Source organism: Anoplopoma fimbria, chromosome 17 (assembly GCF_027596085.1).
Source record: "Anoplopoma fimbria isolate UVic2021 breed Golden Eagle Sablefish chromosome 17, Afim_UVic_2022, whole genome shotgun sequence".
Taxonomy (NCBI): domain Eukaryota; kingdom Metazoa; phylum Chordata; class Actinopteri; order Perciformes; family Anoplopomatidae; genus Anoplopoma; species Anoplopoma fimbria.
The window spans coordinates 19,535,053-19,555,664 of NC_072465.1; the positions used below are offsets into that span (position 1 = coordinate 19,535,053).

General features: G+C 39.5%; 1 protein-coding gene across 1 annotated transcript in view; it reads left to right on the forward strand.

The window, feature by feature from the left end:
- The window catches only part of col2a1b (collagen, type II, alpha 1b), a 44,074-nt gene extending 24,734 nt beyond the window's left edge, over positions 1–19,340 (forward strand). The window contains exons 26-54 of the mRNA XM_054617147.1: positions 1,026–1,079; positions 2,213–2,311; positions 2,623–2,676; positions 3,179–3,232; positions 3,665–3,718; positions 3,950–4,003; positions 4,510–4,554; positions 4,643–4,741; positions 7,041–7,148; positions 7,378–7,431; positions 7,651–7,704; positions 7,932–7,985; positions 8,151–8,204; positions 9,931–10,038; positions 10,201–10,254; positions 10,359–10,412; positions 11,122–11,283; positions 13,088–13,195; positions 15,149–15,256; positions 15,525–15,578; positions 16,238–16,345; positions 16,481–16,534; positions 16,762–16,869; positions 17,045–17,098; positions 17,254–17,361; positions 17,462–17,750; positions 18,139–18,326; positions 18,691–18,933; positions 19,192–19,340. Of these exons, the coding sequence (XP_054473122.1) occupies positions 1,026–1,079; positions 2,213–2,311; positions 2,623–2,676; positions 3,179–3,232; positions 3,665–3,718; positions 3,950–4,003; positions 4,510–4,554; positions 4,643–4,741; positions 7,041–7,148; positions 7,378–7,431; positions 7,651–7,704; positions 7,932–7,985; positions 8,151–8,204; positions 9,931–10,038; positions 10,201–10,254; positions 10,359–10,412; positions 11,122–11,283; positions 13,088–13,195; positions 15,149–15,256; positions 15,525–15,578; positions 16,238–16,345; positions 16,481–16,534; positions 16,762–16,869; positions 17,045–17,098; positions 17,254–17,361; positions 17,462–17,750; positions 18,139–18,326; positions 18,691–18,933; positions 19,192–19,338 (2,784 nt within the window). The 3' untranslated portion in view covers positions 19,339–19,340. The remainder of the gene's footprint in view (positions 1–1,025; positions 1,080–2,212; positions 2,312–2,622; positions 2,677–3,178; positions 3,233–3,664; positions 3,719–3,949; positions 4,004–4,509; positions 4,555–4,642; positions 4,742–7,040; positions 7,149–7,377; positions 7,432–7,650; positions 7,705–7,931; positions 7,986–8,150; positions 8,205–9,930; positions 10,039–10,200; positions 10,255–10,358; positions 10,413–11,121; positions 11,284–13,087; positions 13,196–15,148; positions 15,257–15,524; positions 15,579–16,237; positions 16,346–16,480; positions 16,535–16,761; positions 16,870–17,044; positions 17,099–17,253; positions 17,362–17,461; positions 17,751–18,138; positions 18,327–18,690; positions 18,934–19,191) is intronic.
- The last annotated feature ends 1,272 nt before the right edge of the window (positions 19,341–20,612 follow it).

Genomic DNA, 20,612 nt, shown 5'->3' on the forward strand with positions numbered 1-20,612 from the left:
GCAGTAATATTTAACAAATTATTATCTAGCTGAAGATCTGGGCTAGTCCTAACAAGTTGCTGAATTTTAATTCTCAGCTGACCATACCTGTCCTGTGAAAGAAAAGTATCCCCATTTAATGCTTTGTGACAATGCATATTTTGGATAATCAAATGGATATTTAAAATGTTCATTTATATTAAGAAGTAAGATCATTTTCTCAACACAGCAATTAATAATTAAACATGCTATGTATGAGATTGGGAGTTTTTCGATTGCCTTTTAAAAGCTCTCAAAGCTCTTAAAAAGGAACCAGAGGTTGGGCGCGAGAGACGCTTCTGCAAAGTGGTCGTGAGCCAGCCAGTCGTGCACGGGTTTATCAACAAAGCCCAGATATCATGAGTTTTAGTCCCTCATCTCTATTCTTCAACACACTCTTTGTCAAACCTGGCACCTTCATTACTCACAATGCAACGCGGCCATTGACAGTTCAGTTGGAGCCTCAGGTGTGTTATGTCAGTAGCAGCTTATGGAGCCTTCAGTAGCTAACCTCAAGCAGAGATGAGGAGCAGGCTATAGAGCTCTGATAAGCTCACGTCTTTCTAAACCCCACGCCTCAAGATTTATGTCATTTTGGATCTTTTGATCTTAAAACGCAGCCGACAGTGAATCCGGTGACACATTAGTCAATTTTATCAGACTTTGCACAGCTCCCTTTGGAGCCACAAAAGGCTTCATATAAGTTTTCACATATACAGTAGCATTCTCCACGACCTGTAAACAGACTTTAATATTTGAAATAGGTGGATTTCCCCTTAAACAAGTTTAAATCTCTAAACCCTAGCTGAGATAACCCTGAGAAAACAGTCATGAAAGGTTTCCACTGGACAGAATTTGTGCTTCCCTCCTGGAAAAGCCAATCAGAGGTGTAAATTCAGTTTTCCACACTGCCATATGTTCACACCTTTCTTTAGCATGTGCCTCCACAGAGGGGTCTGATGACTCATACGGATTCCGTCTGTGTGTCTATTCTCTTTCTCTGACAGGGCCTGACTGGACGCCCTGGTGACGCTGGTCCTCAAGGCAAAGTTGGACCTTCTGTAAGTGCACTTCTTTTTGCGTTGTAATGCGGTTGTTGTCTCTTTGTAAATCAATAGAAATAATCACGCAGCATGTACCCTCACTCAGCATTACAGGCTGTGTGTTTATTTTTTAAATATTACATTCAGAACAATCAGGGGGAGACCTCTAATCTGATCAAATGTGCTCTCCTAACGTAATGACTCAAAAGTGGTTTCATTAAATTGGATTGCAGGAGATGTATCCACCCATTATCCACCAGGCTCATCCCCAGCAGTGCTTGTGTTTCAAATAAGCTCAATGGTCCTATTTTTTATAGTAACTGAGTCTCACACACCGTAGATTTATAGATTTTCTCTCAGCTCCACTTGGGCCTTGGGTTGCTAGACGGACTCCTATTGTTCATCAATTCTTAACTGAGTGGAAAGTCTTATAAAAGTGTTCCTCACTGAAATCACTGCCTCCTCATGTTGTCTGTGTAACTGATGCCGTTCCTACATCATACAGTGCAACCCCTCATTTTTCGGTAAAGTTGAAACACTTTCTTATAAAAAGTGGAGCTGCATTTTTTCATATTTCTAATGTCGGCTAAATTAACATTATTTTCACATTTGCTGTGACTATGTTTCATTTAAAACATTATGGCTTACTGACAGATTAAGCAGTGATTTCATTTTATGACTAACTGACTGACTGAGAGGCTGGCATATGGTCAGACTGATTATGATTGAGGGATTATTTTACCTGTTTTTTCTTTGCTCGAGGGCTTTCCTAGTTTACCCCTGAGGGCTCCATTTATTTATTTATGTAGGAGCAATGAAAATGTCAGCAAATTGAGTAACCATTGCGTATCCTGTTGCCATGCTGGACTCTGCTAGATCCACACACCCAATTACTCCTCTCCAGTCCAGGTTCCCAGTTTAAATCCAAGTGTGATTGGATTTTTCCACAGCTGGCCTTTACCGCTCACTATCAGGCTCATTTTTTTTACAGCTGCTTTTCACTCTCCACAAATGTAATAATGACCACATGATTGCTAATGCTGTATAGTACTTATATGAATTCATTGGATTTCTGTGTAAAATGTTTTGGTTATCATTTGTAGTTCTTAAATGTGCTCTCTAAATAAATTAACATGACTTTATTTGACCAGGGAGCTCCTGGTGAGGATGGTCGTCCAGGACCCCCCGGCCCACAGGGAGCCCGTGGACAGCCGGGTGTCATGGGATTCCCCGGACCCAAAGGAGCAACTGTAAGTGATTATATAAAAATAATAAATCCTTGATGTGTAAACAATATTAAGGTGTAATCTATATTGGAGCAAAGAATCACCTGTTTAAACAACGAAGACAACAACTTGTTTTGTTGTCTTCGTTGTTTTATTATATGTGCCCTCTCTAAAAACAAGACCCTGAAACAAGAATAGAAACTCCACATGTTCAACAACACCTGGAGTGCTGCTGGACAGTTTAATGTCATTTCGCCCACTCCTCTCTCAAAATAGATACAGGACGGAGCAAATCTCTGTGACTAACTGCTGCATTTTCTTTCTGTTGTGATTAGGGTGAGCCTGGCAAGTCTGGAGAGAAAGGACTGGGTGGAGCTCCTGGTCTGAGAGTAAGTTATTCACCTTTTTCTGCTTCCAAATGGATCATACAAGTACCGTTATTTCAAAATACAAAAAAAAACATTCAACTGATAAGAAAATACTCACAATCATGAATCATGTTCACAAAATAAAACATGGCTTTTTTGTAATATACCACTGAAAGCATACACTATTTAAAAACTAGAAATAAATAAGTTCCTGCTAAAGTAGCGCAGACAGTGTGTTCATGATTGTTATAATATTTAGATTATTAAACAGATTCAATTGAACATTTTTTGGTGGGTTGTATTTTCGGGGTACTGTGACTCTCCATTGATCAACTGTTATTTCTGCAGTTCAGCTTCCACCTGAGAAGCATGTTGAAAAGCTTTATTTCTGCTATCAGAAGTCTTTCTAGTCATACCATCACCTTTGGCTTAACTGTTAATATTTATACATCTATTTGACCAACCCCTCCCTGTGTCTCCCCTCTCCTTCCTCCCTCCTCCCTCTCTTCCTTCCACTCCTCAGGGTCTGCCTGGCAAAGATGGAGAAACCGGCCCTGCTGGCCCCCCCGGCCCTTCAGTACGTATCTCTATCTCCCCCATCCCACTCCATATAGCTTAAACACTGATATTATCTTTCCCCCTTTTCTACACTTTGAAGAAACCTTTGGTATCTCTATTTCCCAGACTGCCTCAATGACGATGGCCTTTGTCTGGGATAGAAAATAAAAAGTCCTTCACTGAAATATCTGGACATTATGAGACGGCATCACTGAAACACAGACTTTCAGCTTGTTTTGAAGTTTGTGTTTCAGTGTGCCATTTAAAAGAAAACGTGTTTAAAAGTAAGATGTAAAAAAGATAACCTAAATTATCCATTTGTGGTGTACTGATATCTGAGATACGTAAATGACACACTTAGCAAAATGTTCCCACCATCTTAAACATCAATGTTGAATGTGGTTTATGATAGAAGTTTATAGTGATCATGGATTATGAATTATCTGTTTAGGGCCCTGCGGGAGAGAGAGGAGAGCAAGGACAGCCTGGTCCTTCCGGTTTCCAGGTGAGACTATCTGCTTTAACTTATACCTGAAATGGCCTGTTAAACTTTATGTATGAATAAAGCTGTTTCTCTAATTGTGGCTCCAAAAATCAATGTTTTTTCTTGTTTCATAAATGATCCGTCCTACCAACATGCGCCTATTTATTGCTGTACATGAAATAATTAGGATTTTTGTTCATTTCTGACTCAGTGTTTGTTTCTACTTACATCTTTTTGGTTTCTTCTACTCAGGGTCTGCCTGGACCTCCTGGCCCCCCTGGTGAGGGAGGCAAGCCTGGAGACCAAGTGAGTGCATCTTTTTCTAGTGAAATATAGCTCAAAACTCAGTGGAAATACTAGAATTGTTCTTTCAGCCTCAAATAGCAGGGATCCTCAAAGTAATTTGGTGGATGCTGTTATCCAAATTAGCTCACAATAAGACAGCTCCTTTATTCCCAGCAGTGTTTTTCTGTTAACGGGGCATTGCTGTAAAAGAACAGCTATGCCTTTCATACCCTGTATGAGTAAAGGTTAAATACAAATGAATAGAATTAAGTCCTTGCTCCACCATTTCAGTCATGCTGAACATTTTATTCCAGATCTGTCCTAAAAGGAACTCTGGTGCTATCTGCCATGTTGTTTCGTGCTATAAAAGCAATTTATTTCCATTAAACATATAGCTCTAACTTAAGAGTTAGTAGTAGAAGCAGTACGTCTTAGTAGTAACAGTCATTCTTTTCAAGCATACATGTCTTGATTCATATCCTGATCCTGAATATCTTTTCTTTCAACTCATCCTTTTCTCCTCTAAGGGTGTTCCTGGAGAGGGTGGAGCTGCTGGTGCTACTGGACCCAGAGTAAGTTGACCGTCTTTATTTTTGTTCGCCACTGTTTTACTTACTGATTGTTGGACATGCCGCTGATTGTTGCTGTGTCGCCGTTCAGGGTGAGCGTGGTTTCCCCGGAGAGAGAGGAGCTGCCGGCTCTCAGGGTCTGCAGGGACCTCGAGGTCTCCCTGGAACTCCTGGAACTGACGGACCCAAGGTGAGTCCAGCATTCAGCTTAAAACCAGGAGGAGACAGATTTTCAATATTTAACGCCTGAGGTGAACACACAACACTGGCTAATAGTCTACTGTGGTACAACCGCCAGTACTTACTTATCACATGCAGCAGCAGCAACACAATAATGTGAGCATGTGATTCAACAATAATAACCTCAGGTGTTTGTGAGTTGATTTCTGTTAACTACATTCAGTGATTTTCCCCCAAAAAAGTGTTTATTTGAGGTGGTAATGAACCCAGATCCTGACATATCTTGTCTTGTGAATTTTAGTCGATATGTTATTATTGGGTTTGCTGTATGAAACAGAATCTCTGCTCTGTCTTTCTTAAATAAACGTGAAAAGTTTCATTTTGGGGAGTCTGAGGGGTCTCAAGGTGACTAACAGAAGTAGAAAGAAATAATATGAATTCTGCTTGGACCAGGCCCATCCTCAAACTCAACCTTTGTTTTAGTCTCAGCTACACACCTGTACAGTTTTGTAACTACATGTTCCATGGTTGAAATGCTATCGCTGTAATCAAATATATCCACAGATAGAAATATAAACACCTGGCAAAGTACTCATAACAGCCTCTGTTAGAGATGCCAACCAAACCTTTCCATACAAGATGCAATGATGAGTAGAATAACTGTCACCGGTGATTCAATTTAGGCCAGAGGGATGAACTGAATCTAAGGGTTTAAGATTGGAGGTGGAGGCGTGTCTTTATATAACATCACCATAATCCAAGACCGACAAGAAAACGGCCTCATTCATTTTTGTTGGACCTCGCTGGCAAGTGGGTCAACGAACAATTTAAATGTAACTTTTTGATCCAGCCAGATACCAATATATTTATCCTCCGAGACCCTCTAAGTACTGTGTCCATTCAAGTGTCCCTGAAGGCGACACTGAACCTCAGATTGCTCCTCTTGTGCTTTACAGCAGCCCACTTCTCCTCATGCTTAAGATGGGTGAAATGCAGAGGTCAAATTTCATGTATTTACCTGTATGTACATGACTATTCTAATAAGTTTTTTTAAAACTGTAAGATGGATAGTGTACATTTACATAAAACAAAACAAAAACAAAGGAAAAAAAACATTAGCATGATTTGTAGGGTTTTATTTAACTGCTTTTGTATTATACTACTGTATTAATATTGTAAAAAGGATCTGCATGATTCAAGACTCAAAATACTACATTTAGTGAATTCATAAAATGTGAGTTTTTTAGAGAGAAATAAGATCTTCCCTACATTGTTAAACAACCGGTTGCTCTGCCTATTTTCAATCAAAAAAAGACAGTCAATTTCTTATCAACCATCCACAAATTCCAGTCACTGCAGTAAATTGTCACAACTGCACTGTGAGTACAGAGGAAGAGCTCACAGCGGCTGCAGTTCTCCCTGATGATTTGTTATCTGGTCAGATTTTAATCCCAGTTCATAGGTTTCATTTCCGTAAAGTCAGACAGTAGCAGATAGAGAGGATTATAGAGCTGACGTGATGGTGGCGATGGGGGGGAGGGGCTAGCAGACAATCCGTGAAGCTTGATTCTAAGAAAAATGAAGATTTATTCGTTGCAAAACCAAATTGTACATTTGCCCCCTTGAATAAAAATCTAGTTTGAATATATTCAAAGTCCAACATGGAGGCTATCTGAGCCCTGTGGTTACAACTTAATGACTAGAGAAAGGCAGCGGAGTTGGTGTTTGTGGGTCTGATCTCCAGTCTGAGGCTGCAGTAGAAGGCGCTGCTGATAAGCCTGACAACTTCTGACCAGGACCAGGCCTGCTGGAGCCACTTATAAAAATAATTAAGCCGGCCTTTCCCTCCGTTATCTTGGCTTTAATATGTGGAAAAGAAAATGTGTTAAGATAAAACTCCTTCTACTTTATAAACTGAATTAAATGTCAAATCAAAAGGGACATTTAGTATTAACGTTTTTACTTTGTCCAACATTATTAGAATAATTAGTTAATTGTTTTGTTGTACACTTTAGTTAATTAGATTTGTTCAGCAAAGTTGGAAAGTTTATTTTAATCCAGCAACTGAACATCCTGTGTCAGGTGAATAATATTACTTTCAGCTTTTTTTTTTCTATCGGTCCTTAAACAGAGAATTCAACAGCACCAGTTTTGTGTTTCTGACTCATGTACTAATAAACACAAGGTCTGACAACAGTATGGCACTGTCATACATCTGTAGGAGGTGCTACACAAAGTTATTAAGATTGCAAAGACCCTGAAGTACCTTTTTCTGTCCATCGTCTTCATCTATTTCTGCTCCATAACAGGGAGCCATTGGACCTGGTGGTGCTGGTGGAGCTCAGGGGCCCCCTGGCCTGCAGGGTATGCCCGGAGAGAGAGGAGGTGCTGGTATTCCTGGACCCAAAGGAGACAGAGTAAGCCATGATGGAAAGAAAGTGTTAATAACTGAATATATTTTGTATTCATATTCGTATAAATTAAATTAATTTAAAAATATTAAAATAAATATATTTATATTAGTAATATTTGTAAAAATATATATACATATATTTAATCATGAAATATGTGGAATTTAGAATTTCGAGTTTTGAAGTTTTGCCTATACCCATATCAGGTGACTTACTTGTATTTATATTCCCATAGGGTGACCTTGGAGAGAAAGGACCTGAAGGTGCTTCCGGCAAAGATGGTGGAAGAGTGAGTGATTGTCATTGTGATCATCCATAATTTGTTAGTGTGGCAGTAGTTCCACTCATGTCTTGAATATTAAATGTTTTGTCCTTTTTAATTTTAGTTTTTTTTAAATGTTTTGTTAATACACATGCAAACAGTAGTTTTTTGAGGGCTGATATCAAAACCAAATGTTCATTCTCAAGCCAAATTTTGTCTTTAACCTTCTGCTGTTTCCTGTCACAGGGTCTCACTGGTCCCATTGGTCCTCCTGGTCCTGGTGGTCCAAACGGCGAGAAGGTGATTTTTAAATTATTTAAATTATTTCACAGCTATTGGCAAGTTATCACTATAATATTTTCTCAAATAGGTTTATATTAAACATGGTGTTGAGATGTATTTAAATGTCTGGCTGTACATGATTTAAAATTATTGTGTCAGATCCAACTGTGACTGCACATCTGTCTGAACCAACCGTTCACAGCTCAGTGTGTGTTTTGCTGATGCTTCTGTGTTTTCTTACTTAGGGTGAATCTGGTCCTGCTGGTCCTTCTGGAGCTCCTGGTACCCGCGGTACTCCTGTAAGTTTCACAAAAACATCTTTGAATTGTAGTTTTTGTAAGATTAAAGATGATAAGCATAACAATGTTGGTGTCTATGTTGAAGTTTTCAACAGATTTCTCTCACCTTCAGTCAGCATGGCAGCCTGAACTAACCTCTGATTCCTTTCTTCCTCCCTCCTTCAGGGGGACAGGGGTGAGACTGGACCTCCTGGGCCTGTTGGATTTGCCGGACCTCCCGTAAGTAATACAAGCTTAATGGGTCTTAAAAGCATGACTCCAGGGACATAGACTCAATGTCAGGACATGGCCTTGTAGTTTTATTCTAGGTCCGGAAATGCTGGCAAGGCTAAGAAAATTACAGCAATAGATATTGAAATCTTAATTTGGAAAAAAAAGTAATGCTATAGCTCTCTTTGTAGATTGTATATTCGGTCATCAATGTTTACACTGAGTAAAATATATTTTAGAAATAAATTAAAGGGCATAAATTGTCAACCACATGACCTTTTGTGACCTTTAAGTGAAACTTTGTGAAAGATAAGAAATAAGAAATAGCACCAAAACATCAGCTTGACTTCTTAAATATATAACACCTAGTATATGTCGTGAAAATTATGTTCAGAATCAGAATTACATTAACATTCATTAAACTTCAAAATACAAGAAGTAGCACACTTTAAAATAAACTAATGACACAAAGTCAGTAAGTTAAATATTTAGCACAGCCATTATCAACTCCTCCAATAATGAATTTTAAAAAGATCTAATTAAAGGATGTGATTTATTTACAAAGTAATAATACAACAGATAACCTCAACACCTTGTAAAGTTGTCCTGTGGTTATTTCATTTCCCTGACTAAAAAGCTGACCTCATGTTTTGTTACCTGGAAAATGAGCCAGCCAAAAGAGTCACGAGTGAGAGACGACAGACATCAACACAGCTTTTCTTATTTCAAACATCCTGTTTATTACTATTATCTGGAAAAACTTGAGCGTAATGATAAGGACATAATTGTCGTCACCACGGTTTTAGGCCTCTGTGACTCATTTTGTATTCTTGCCAAATGTCTTGTCTACCTCAGGGTGTTATTCTGTGGAGAGAAATTAGTGTGTAGAGACAGTTGGAAGTCTTTGGATCATTTATCCATTTAGTTCCTCACAAAGGCTCCAGGCAGACATCAAATAAATGTTTTTTAATAAGCTGCATCCTTCCAAATGGATTTTCATTAATATTTCTGTGGCAACCCAATTTGTCATACTTGTTTTTTTCTCTAGGTTGCACTATGATTAATTATTACATTTATGTTGTGATGAATAACACTAGAAGGTGTCTTAATATTTATAGGTTCACAGCTCACAGACTGTAAAATCACAGCTCATCACCAAAGAGACTGAAAACAGACAAGGTCTGTGTAACTTTGCATTAGTAGAGAAGACTCATAACGTCAGTTAACCGACTCAGTAATAGCACTTATACAACTTTATTAATTCAAAGTTTTTGCTAAAATTACCTGTTATAAGCTACTGGTCACACCGGACCGAATATCTGTGTGTTGTATTGCTCATGAATGCAACTTTTTATTAATAAGAAAAATATTATATCTTCTTTTAAAAGTCACATAGTCTCACTTTACAGGTTCCATATTTGTTTATATCCGAGAGTTAAAATCTTCAGTGTAGGTGAATAAATTTAAGCTTTTTTTTTTTCTTTGTGCAATTAATTCCCAAGTCAATTTTCTTTTTTCAAACTGTTGTTTTTGCCATAAGGACTTTCACAGATATCATGATTTTACGATGCATCATTTTCTTTTCAAGAGTGAGATTGAGTCTTTTGAAGCTATCGCATTATGAATAAAGCAATCTACCAATCACAGACATGATGCTTCAGTCACCAGAAGCATCATCCTCAATATAACGGCTGACATATTTCATTCATTCAACTGTTTTTCTCTTTTATTCCAGGGTTCTGACGGTCAGCCAGGAATCAAGGGAGAGCAGGGAGAATCTGGACAGAAGGGTGACGCTGGTGCCCCTGGACCGCAAGGACCCTCTGGTGCCCCTGGACCTGCAGTGGGTGTTTTTCTGGACTTTGCCTAAGCCCTAAATAATGAGGGTTTAAACCTAAATCACAGCTTTTCGAACAACATTCCAAAGCGACTTCAAGTGTTTTGGATTAGTTATTTATAAACCATGAAATAAATGTCAGACAGTAAAGTATCTTTTCTCTTCCAGGGTCCTACTGGTGTTTTTGGACCTAAAGGTGCTCGTGGTGCTCAGGGACCTCCTGTGAGTGACCTTTTTTGCAAACATCTTTGTCTTTAGCAGTGTTTAACTATTGTCTCATGCACTTTATGTCAGAGGCTTTGTCTAACTTAATCTTTCTCTCTCAGGGTGCCACTGGTTTCCCTGGAGCTGCTGGCCGAGTTGGACCCCCTGGTCCCAATGTAAGTTCGCAACTGCCTTCATACACATGACTGGGTCCATAACACACAATAGATACATTTATATCGGTCACTGATATTGTCACAATTTTGTAAACAGTTTAACTGTTCATTTTGCAGTGTACCATATTTTTACTCAGACTTCTAGAATAAATAAACTAAATCAACTTTTATTTTTACTGTGTAGATAGTAGATTCATTATTCAGTCACCAAATTAAATCGGGTATGGGGAAAGAAGAAGAAAAAAAGGGCTTATTTTGTGTTTAACAAGCAAGGTGCAGCAGAACAGATAGGGGAATATTTTCTAAATGAAAGCTGACTTATTGTCACTAGGAAGCCTTTTTAATTTGCACCTGTTAAGCATTTATTCTTGCACATTCACGCTAGCAAAACAGTATGTCTGACACAGTGGGAGCTGTTATAGTTTGTTAAGAATATTTCTACAGACTTGCTAGAAACAGTATGTCTGACACAGTGGGAGTTGTTATAGTTTGTTAAGAATCATTTTTACAGACTTGCTAGAAGGAGGTGCAACATATTGTGAAAAATAAGTCATATCCTGTAAGCCTTCTTATCGTCCGCAATAATAGAGATCTGCAGGCTCTGTAAACATAATGCGTGCATGTATATTACATGTATTACAATGTTCTATTGTTTCATGCATGCCATTTAATTTCCTGTATATTAAGTCATCCTCCTCACTTGTTCTAGGGTAATCCTGGACCTGCTGGTCCTGCCGGTCCATCCGGGAAAGATGGACCCAAGGGTGTGAGGGGAGATGGTGGACCCCCAGGCAGACAGGGTGACGCTGGTCTCCGTGGTCCAGCTGGGGCTACTGGAGAGAAGGGAGATGCTGGAGAGGATGGTCCCCCTGTGAGTTTGTCATACTTTTTATCATACTCCAAAGTGTAAAACTCAAGGCTCTTCTGGGCTTTTAGATAATCTTTAACTTCTTGACCTTGTAGCGCATAAAATCCCTCTCCGATCCCTCCAGCACCCACATATTTAGACACTCTAACTCTTCTCTACAAACTGCACATCTCCGTGAACACCGTCAAGGTGAACACAGGTGTCCATTCTAAAAAGAAAATGGTTAAATGCGTTTGTTTTCTACATTTCTGTTGACTTTCACGTAGCTCAGCCCGAAGAGCCAATTTAATTCAGTAATGGACAGCAGCAGAGTCCACTCTCCATTAATACACCTAGCTGTCAGCGTCCATCACTGTCTGTAATAGCAGACCAAGACATATGACAGCACAGGGCAGCACCATCCCAGTGACAGAATAATGACAGGACCCCAGGCTTTTACCTTGCACATCCCAGTGACAGAACACAGGACCCCACACACACACACACACACACACACACACACACACACACACACACACACACACACACACACAAACATGTCATAAAGACATGGCGAGCCCTGTCAAGATAATGACAGATCACAGATGACTGCATACTCAAACATGAAGATAGCTGCTGGGTTGACACTCTTTCCATCTAAAGATTACATATGAAACACATCAGAGTCTGTGTCAGCGGACGATCAGGTCTCTGTCATCTAGAGTTTATTGTGAGCGTGCACCGCGGGACATGTGGCAGAGTTGACTGTGGTGGTGCAAATGAAGTAGACCAGAGAGGTGATGGAGAGATCGATTTTGATCTGTGCTGCTGCCATTTGGGAGTTTTGAAATCTCAGTCGGAGCAAACGACATGAGATCTGGCACATAACTTTAAAACCTAAAAATTATAAATTTACGTTATTAAACTTCAGCTTTTGTACAGGTCCAATAAGTGGGACATAATGTGTTAATCAGTGAGCTTTAGAGGAGCAGGTAGGCTAACACTAGCTGCTTCAGTGTTTTTGCTAAGCTACGCTAGCTGCTTACTGACTGTAGATTCAACGTTATGTACAGACATGTGAGTGCTATTGAGTGAATAAGCAAATTAACCAAGATATCAAACTATTCCTTTAAGATGCATTTTTGCTCTTGTGTTAAATACTGTCCTTATATTAAAGATATCATTTGGATGTGGAAAGGACAGAAAATCTGACTCTTGTGGCTAAATCTTAGAAGGTATAATTGCAAAAAGGCCAGAGAAGCTAAATGATGGGAGAAAATTTTGTATTTAAAAAAATGTAATCACCCCAAAACAATTTGTGTAATTTACCTGTATTTGCTTTACTTTTTATTTTATTTTTGGGTAATACTTTTAAATAACTATCTTAATAAATGGTATATTGCTAGTTTATTAGACTTTAGTTCATCGTTTTTTTTTACTGTTAACAAGCTTATATAAATATATAAATTATATTATATAAATATTTATATATATACATTTCGAAAGTGTTACTTACCTCTTTCTTTTTCTGTTTCTGGGCTATATGAGTTATTTATGTTGTATATTGATCTTGACCACTGTTACAGTTCATTACAGTACAGTACATCAGATAGAATTAAAACATTTTTTTTTTAATTATGTCTCACTCAGAATTTCAGAATTGGCCTGAAAAACCCGGTGGGCCTATTATAGTTGTACATTGTGTCTGTAATTAAAATAATATTTTATATACTGTGTTAGAATAAAACACAATCATAGTTACATAATACCAAATTATTTGACTGCTGATACATTGACCACACATTAATTCTCTTCTCTGCTTTCTCAGGGTCCCCTCGGTCCTTCAGGTCCTCAGGGTTTGGGTGGTCAGCGCGGTATCGTCGGTCTACCCGGACAGCGTGGGGAGAGAGGTTTCCCTGGTCTGCCTGGACCTTCTGTAAGTAACATACTGTTTGCCTTGTCAAATAATTGAATGTATAATTTAATGTGTTAGGGCTGCAATTAACTTGTCTTTCTTTCCATAATTCATTTGTGTATTTGTTCAGTCTATAAATGTCAAAAAATAATGAGTAATGCTTGTAAATCCCAGAGCCCAAGGTGGAAAACTGAAATTGCTTATTCTGTAGAAATATATAAAATTTTCGGCTCACAATAATAGAGCTGAAACAAGTAATCAATAAAATATTTACCCAAGCCATCCAACTGACAGAATATTGTAGCAATTGTTCTGATAATCAATTAATCACTTGAGTCATTTCCAAGTTCATCTACTTAATTGTGTGCATTTGCTGCATTTCTCTGATTAATATGATTGTTACTTGAAATTATGCAAATTAATAAAACACAAGTGTGTATTTGCTTTTCTTTAAATTGGCAGATTAATTGATACTGAAAAAAATGGTTAATTGCAGCCCAACGCAATGCTATATAGTCAAAATGGAGAAAAAAAGAAAATATTTGTCTCCTTTCCTTCATGAAAGATTTGCCCCAGATCAAAATAGTTTCTCATTATGTGTCTGTCAATCAGCACTAGAGCTTAGTACTATGATTCTCACTGCAATGTTTCTTGGTTGAAGCGAGGCTTATTTAACATCAGATGGTCGCCGCAGAGTTGTGTAATAATGCCAACTGCTAACCTTAAGTAACAAAAGAGGCTGTTAACTAAATATATACTAAGGAATCCTCCATAAGAGCATAATGCCTAATGCTTTGTCACTCTGTAAAAGAGAAAGAAGACAGAGTGACTCTGGACAGTCTGCTGTGGCCTAATTGGATCACAGTCGCATAACGTCTCACATGAGAACAGCCAGGACTTTTTTTACTGGTGAACTGATTCTTTTTGATGCACAGTATTAGATGTGAGAAGAAGGCTCCCCTGCCCTCATGTCACACTATTTGATATGTGACATGAGCCACGTCCCCGACTTACATCCCCTCAGTGGTGCATGTCCTTACCATTAATTATTCATCAGTGTGCATGAAAGGGATGCCAAGAAGGAAGCGCTGATGCCAAAACTCACCCAGAAATGATTCAAGCAGAGAATTTGCTTTTAATAGTGAATGTCTGAACTTCAGATACAGTTTTTTTTTGACGTTCTGTAGTTCAAGGCTGTACTTATACCTGTATTTATAGTTAGAGGCAATATTTTGTGCCATGTTATTTATCTTTAAATTTTATAATAGTCTTTCAAACACATCAATTCAGTTTTCAGAAAGTGCAACAAAAACATTATCTGGCAATTCATTTTCAGGTCACTGATTGTCGAATGGCTTGGTAATGGTAACAATATTGACCAAAACCAGTTTTTCAGTCGGTGGAGACAATAAGGCTAAACAGTTGCAAAAACATGCTGCATTGAAATATATGAAAAAACAGCTGTTCACCTGGTTTGGTTTCTTCTTGGTTGTTTTCATAATTGGTTTTAATTATGCAGCAAAATCTGAGCTTTTAACATGTAGACTGTCTGTGTGAACATCCAAATTGAAGCAAATGTTCTTGTTGTCATTGTGGGGAAAAAACTCTGAAATGGATTTAGAACATCAGATTTTAAAGCTGCCGTGTTAGAGTATTGTTAATAATTCAGCAGGTCTAAACGGTAGTCACTGCTGATTTTACAGAATGCAACAAATCAAAATGTTTAACTAAAAGTGCTTCCTTATCTCCATCTGAGGAACTTATATTTTTAATTTAGACTTCAAGGCTATTATCAGCATTGAATATCATTGCAATATGATGGATGATTGAACCTCAGCTGATCATTGTGGTGTTTCAATAAGCAGATATTCACTGAATGCATAATAACAGAAGTGTGATTGAACGTTCCAGTGGCCAAATTACACAACGAGTTGTAAGTGTGGTAACGAGTCCTCGTCTTGTTTATCCTGTCAGGGTGAGCCTGGAAAGCAGGGAGCTCCTGGTGGCAGCGGAGACCGTGGACCCCCTGGACCTGTTGGACCACCTGGACTTACTGGACCTGCAGGAGAGCTTGGCAGAGAGGTGAGAGAGTGGTCAACACATAGCATGTGTGTGTGTTTGGATTCATAGCTGCCACATTGTATTTAGTCTGTTCATGTCCTATGACTGGAGGCCAAGTCGATTAAAATTCACTGCCATTTGCATCATGTATACATCTGCATTGTGTTGACTCCGTATCATCAGTGTGTTTTGTTGGAGCAGGGCTCATTATGTAGCGGATCGGTATTCAATAGGACATCTGGCTTGGTGGAGATGGAAGCTGTTAACAATTAATATTGTCCTCTGACAGGGTAACGCTGGATCTGATGGACCTCCTGGTAGAGATGGTGCTACTGGAATCAAGGTGAGAGAAACACACAGTGACACTACATAAGATACATAAGTCCAAACCTCTGTGTTGTAGGATCCTGTACCTGTACTGTGCTCTCAGTTCTTAAATGTGCTATTTCTAAGGTTTGGGATCATGCTTTTATTCTTAATGTGTTGCAAATGTGGTGAAATTTGAATTGCATTAGTGACAGGAATAGATTTGCACCCCGCTTGGCTGACAACACCATTTTATTCAAATCACATTACCAACACTAATGCATTTGCTCATGTTTATCTGAAGCTGCCTGTAAAACACATGACTTAGGATTGCAAAAACCTTTTTATTCAAACACCATATCAAAAGCTTAATTGTATCAGTACGGATGTGCACAGAGGAAATAACTCCACAATATTGTTATTATTATAGTGGTTATTTTTATGATTATTTGATGATTGTTATAATAATAAGTATTATACTAATAATAATGGCAATAATAATAATACAAAATAATTATAATAATAGTATAAATGTTGTTATTATTATTATTATTGTTGTTATTATTATTGTTATTATTATTTTAATTATATCATCTCAACCTTTCTAAATAGAGCCAAGACTAAAGGTAGACAGCAATGATCTGTGCAGTGTGTGCTTCAGTAGCTTTTCTCACATAACTGACCTTTCTGCTGCAGGGTGATCGTGGTAACACTGGTCCTGCTGGTGCTCCTGGTGCTCCAGGCGCTACTGGCGCTTCCGGCCCAGTTGGTCCCACCGGCAAACAGGGAGACAGAGGAGAGTCTGTGAGTACTGGCTCCAACACATGGGACATTGTTCTTAAAAAAAACAATGATGTTGTCACTTTCCAAGTGTAAGGTTTGTTTATCACTGTTATGAGAGGAGCAGCATCATGTATTATTTTGTTTTTTCTTTCACAGGGTGCACAAGGACCTTCTGGACCTTCAGGACCTGCTGGAGCTAGAGGAATGCCTGTATGTGTCTTTATAAATATGAACACAAATACCTGCACGCACAATTTTGAGTTATATATATAAAAAAACAAAATGAGTGTATCTACTGCAAAGGTGAAATTGAGCCCTGAATGTCTTTTCTAGATCCAAATTGTTTGGTGAAATTCTGCATTTATTACACAATAACTTCTATTGCAACAGAGGACAAAACATTTTCCCTGATTAGGTTGTTATCCACTTGTTCTCAGGGACCCCAAGGACCCCGTGGTGACAAGGGTGAGGGTGGAGAGGGTGGTGAGAGAGGACAGAAGGGACACAGAGGCTTCACTGGTCTGCAGGGTCTGCCCGGACCTCCGGTAAGCATTAATTATATCATTAGAAATGGTTATAATTAATTAGCATTGTTATAAAGTGCTGGTAAAGTACTCAGATTGTCTAACCTAAATTGCATTGTCCATGGTATCAAAATGTTTTAAACTAGTTGAATGCTGCAGAAACCCTGATGTATGAATGTAATCATTATCTGATAAGGGTCAAGCTGGAGACCAGGGTGCTACTGGACCCGCTGGACCTTCTGGACAAAGAGTGAGTACTAAAACTGCCAAAATACTGTGAATATCACTTTGAATTCAAAGACAAATTACATTACATTACATTACAGTCATTTAGCAAATGAAGAACATATCTTCACATGCAGTGTTTTAAGTGCTTAACATCAACATCTCCACTTGCGTATATAGGGACCACCTGGACCTGTTGGCCCCAGTGGAAAGGATGGTGGAAACGGTCTGCCAGGACCCATTGGACCCCCTGGACCTCGTGGTCGCAGTGGAGAGACCGGTCCTTCTGTGAGTACCCCATGAGAACTGTTTCATTGATCTAGACAAATAAAAGATATTGTGTGCAGTGCCAACTCTTACCCTTCAATCTTTCTTCTTTTCCTTTCAGGGTCCAGCTGGAAACCCCGGACCCCCAGGTCTCCCTGGTCCCCCCGGCCCTGGCATTGACATGTCCGCCTTCGCTGGTCTGGGTCAGATTGAAAAGTCCCCTGATCCTCTTAGGTACATGAGGGCCGACCAGGCTTCTGGAAACCTCCGTCAGCACGATGCTGAGGTCGACGCCACGCTCAAATCTCTCAACAACCAGATCGAGAACATCCGCAGCCCGGAGGGATCCAAGAAGAACCCGGCTCGCACCTGCAGAGACCTGAAGCTCTGCCATCCTGACTGGAAGAGCGGTGAGTGACACGAGAGGAATTGGGCAAATTGGGTTGAGAAGATGAAATAGGCAGAAGATGGGGGACATTGTACGTCGGCCGCTCAAGTTTTGTGGAGTCAATATTTAGGTTAAATATTGTTAGTATAGTCTGGTGTGCAGCGTTGATGGCCAGGCCGGCGTATGTCACCACTGAGGATACAGTAACTACTGACATCAGAATGAATCGGCCATTAGGGAGTCTTTCTGTCTGGTAGTGTTTGGATGTGGCTAATTTGAGTCTGTTTTTGAAAATTTCACAATATTCTATAACATTATAAAAAAGGAATTAAACAATGAACAGATTCATATGGAACCACAGACTTGGCATAATATGAAGCTGATGTGTTTTTGTTTTGTTTTCCCTGTAGGAGATTACTGGATTGATCCCAATCAGGGCTGCACCATCGATGCTATCAAGGTCTTCTGCAACATGGAGACAGGAGAGTCCTGCGTCAAACCCAAGCCTGCCAGCATCCCTCGCAAGAACTGGTGGTCCAGCAAGAGCAAGGACCGCAAACATGTCTGGTTCGGAGAGACAATGAATGGAGGATTCCACGTAAGTGGCACCATGTTTTTTAACTCTGTACACATCAGTTGAGCTGAACATAACGGCATATATTATTAGTAATGTGATGAAATCCGTGTGACTTTTTGACATTAGCATTTAGGGAAATTTCTTTTTTTCATAAAAAATAAATCAGGGAATGTTTTTAATTTTGCTTATCAGCCTCCCACCCAATGTGTGTTGGGATCAGCTCTAGCTGAGTGTAGATAAAATGTCACCAAAAAAACTAAAAATGACATAATCCTCTTGGTTTTGAGGAGCAGTTCAAATAATCCAAAAACTTGCAACAGCCATAGTAACAGAGACATTAACTGTTATTTAACACTTCCTCTTCCTTACCTGCCGCCCAATGCAGTTCAGCTATGGTGATGACAGCCTGGCACCCAACACTGCTGCCATTCAGATGACTTTCCTGAGACTGCTGTCCACGGAGGCTTCTCAAAACCTCACCTACCACTGTAAGAACAGCGTGGCCTACATGGACTCCTCAGCGGGCAACCTCAAGAAGGCCGTTCTGCTGCAGGGCTCCAACGACGTGGAGATCAGAGCTGAGGGCAACAGCCGCTTCACTTACAGCGTGATGGAGGACGGCTGCACGGTAAGACTGGACACATTAAACACAAATGTACAGAACACACAATATTTTATGTAAATATACAAACATGTACTGAATCAGAACATAATGTAAAGAAACTCAAAAGAGGGATATTAAAATTGGTCATAACTGACTTTCCCTTCTTGGCAGACATTAGCCACTGTCTTTCTTACTCTCTGGTGTTCACTCAACTCACTCTCTGCAATTTTGTAAAAGTTCATAGGTCATTTAACAGCCGATATAATTTTTCCCTCTGAACAGAAACACACGGGCCAGTGGGGCAAGACAGTGATGGAATACAGATCGCAGAAGACCTCTCGTCTGCCCATTGTAGACATTGCCCCCATGGATATTGGAGGAACAGACCAGGAGTTCGGAGTCGAAGTTGGAGCAGTCTGCTTCTTGTAAAGAACGAGCAATCAAAAAGAAGAGAGAAGTGGGAATTTGAAAAGAAATTGAATGAAAGAGGAGCACACTTCAGATCAAGAAAGAGAGAAAAAGAAAAATCAAGACACTTTTTTTAAATGGGACTTTTTTTCTAAGTAAAAAGTGCTTTTTCCAAGTCGAACTCCGTAGGATAACTGCACTGATTGGCACCAGCAACTGTCATCTGTGATTCATCCAGCATTCCCAACCCCACCCTGCCCATTTCCCTCTCCCCTATGGACACCAAGCCCTCCCCTAAAGCCCCCATTTCACTCTTTGGTGAACAGCAACCCCCCAACCACCACCACCACCTACCCCACCTCATGAACAAGATGGAGGAAGTATGAGGAGAGTACGGGAACATACCAGGGAACTAGAGAGAGAAAAATGTGTTGGTGTTATTTATTTATTGTTTAGGTTTGGGTCCCAGGTGTGGTAGGACTGAGTTTGTTGCTAAGTAATAAAAAGCCCACTTACACGTTTAAAAAATAACCATATCCACCAACTTCCTCTCCATACTTTCTCCTCTTTTCTAATCACCCCATCACTCCTGTACCATATCCACTAAAGCATACATATCTCTTTGAAACCAAAAAATCTAGCTACCTAGAAAGTGCAGGTGTTCCTATTTCTACCACCACAGTGTGTATCAAAAAGTTACTGTGTATTATAATAAAAGTCAATGGTGCTATTGTTGTAAATCAGTCTGTATTTTTTAAACAACCAGATACTCATATGTAGTGACTTGTATATATGTATATGTACAGTATGTATATGTGTGTATACATATATACAGGTTCTCAGAGAGAGCAGCTCCCACTGGGATTTTGGATTTCATGGTGATAAATGTCCCTGCCTCGCCCCACCCGCCTGCTTCAACTCTTATATCTAAACAAACATGCCCATGATGACGGTTGACAATCAAGGAACGGCAAATTTGGAGTTAATACTTAATTCAATTTTCTTTTTAGTTTTGTTTTGATATTTTAAAGCTACCTCACACAAAAAAACACATCTTAAATCAAACTGAGGCCTTCTTCCCCTGAAGCTTTGTATACAAAACCCTAGAATTTAATATAAATATGACCAAAAGAAGCTTGGTCATAAAAGCCCCCCACCCCACTAGCTGTGACCTTTGACCTTCATCCCTTTCTACTTCCTCCCATCAGTCCCCTCACACAGGGAGTGCCCTCTGCCTCGGCGTACACTCACACTCACACTCACACGCACACACACGGTTCAAGAGATTCAGGGTG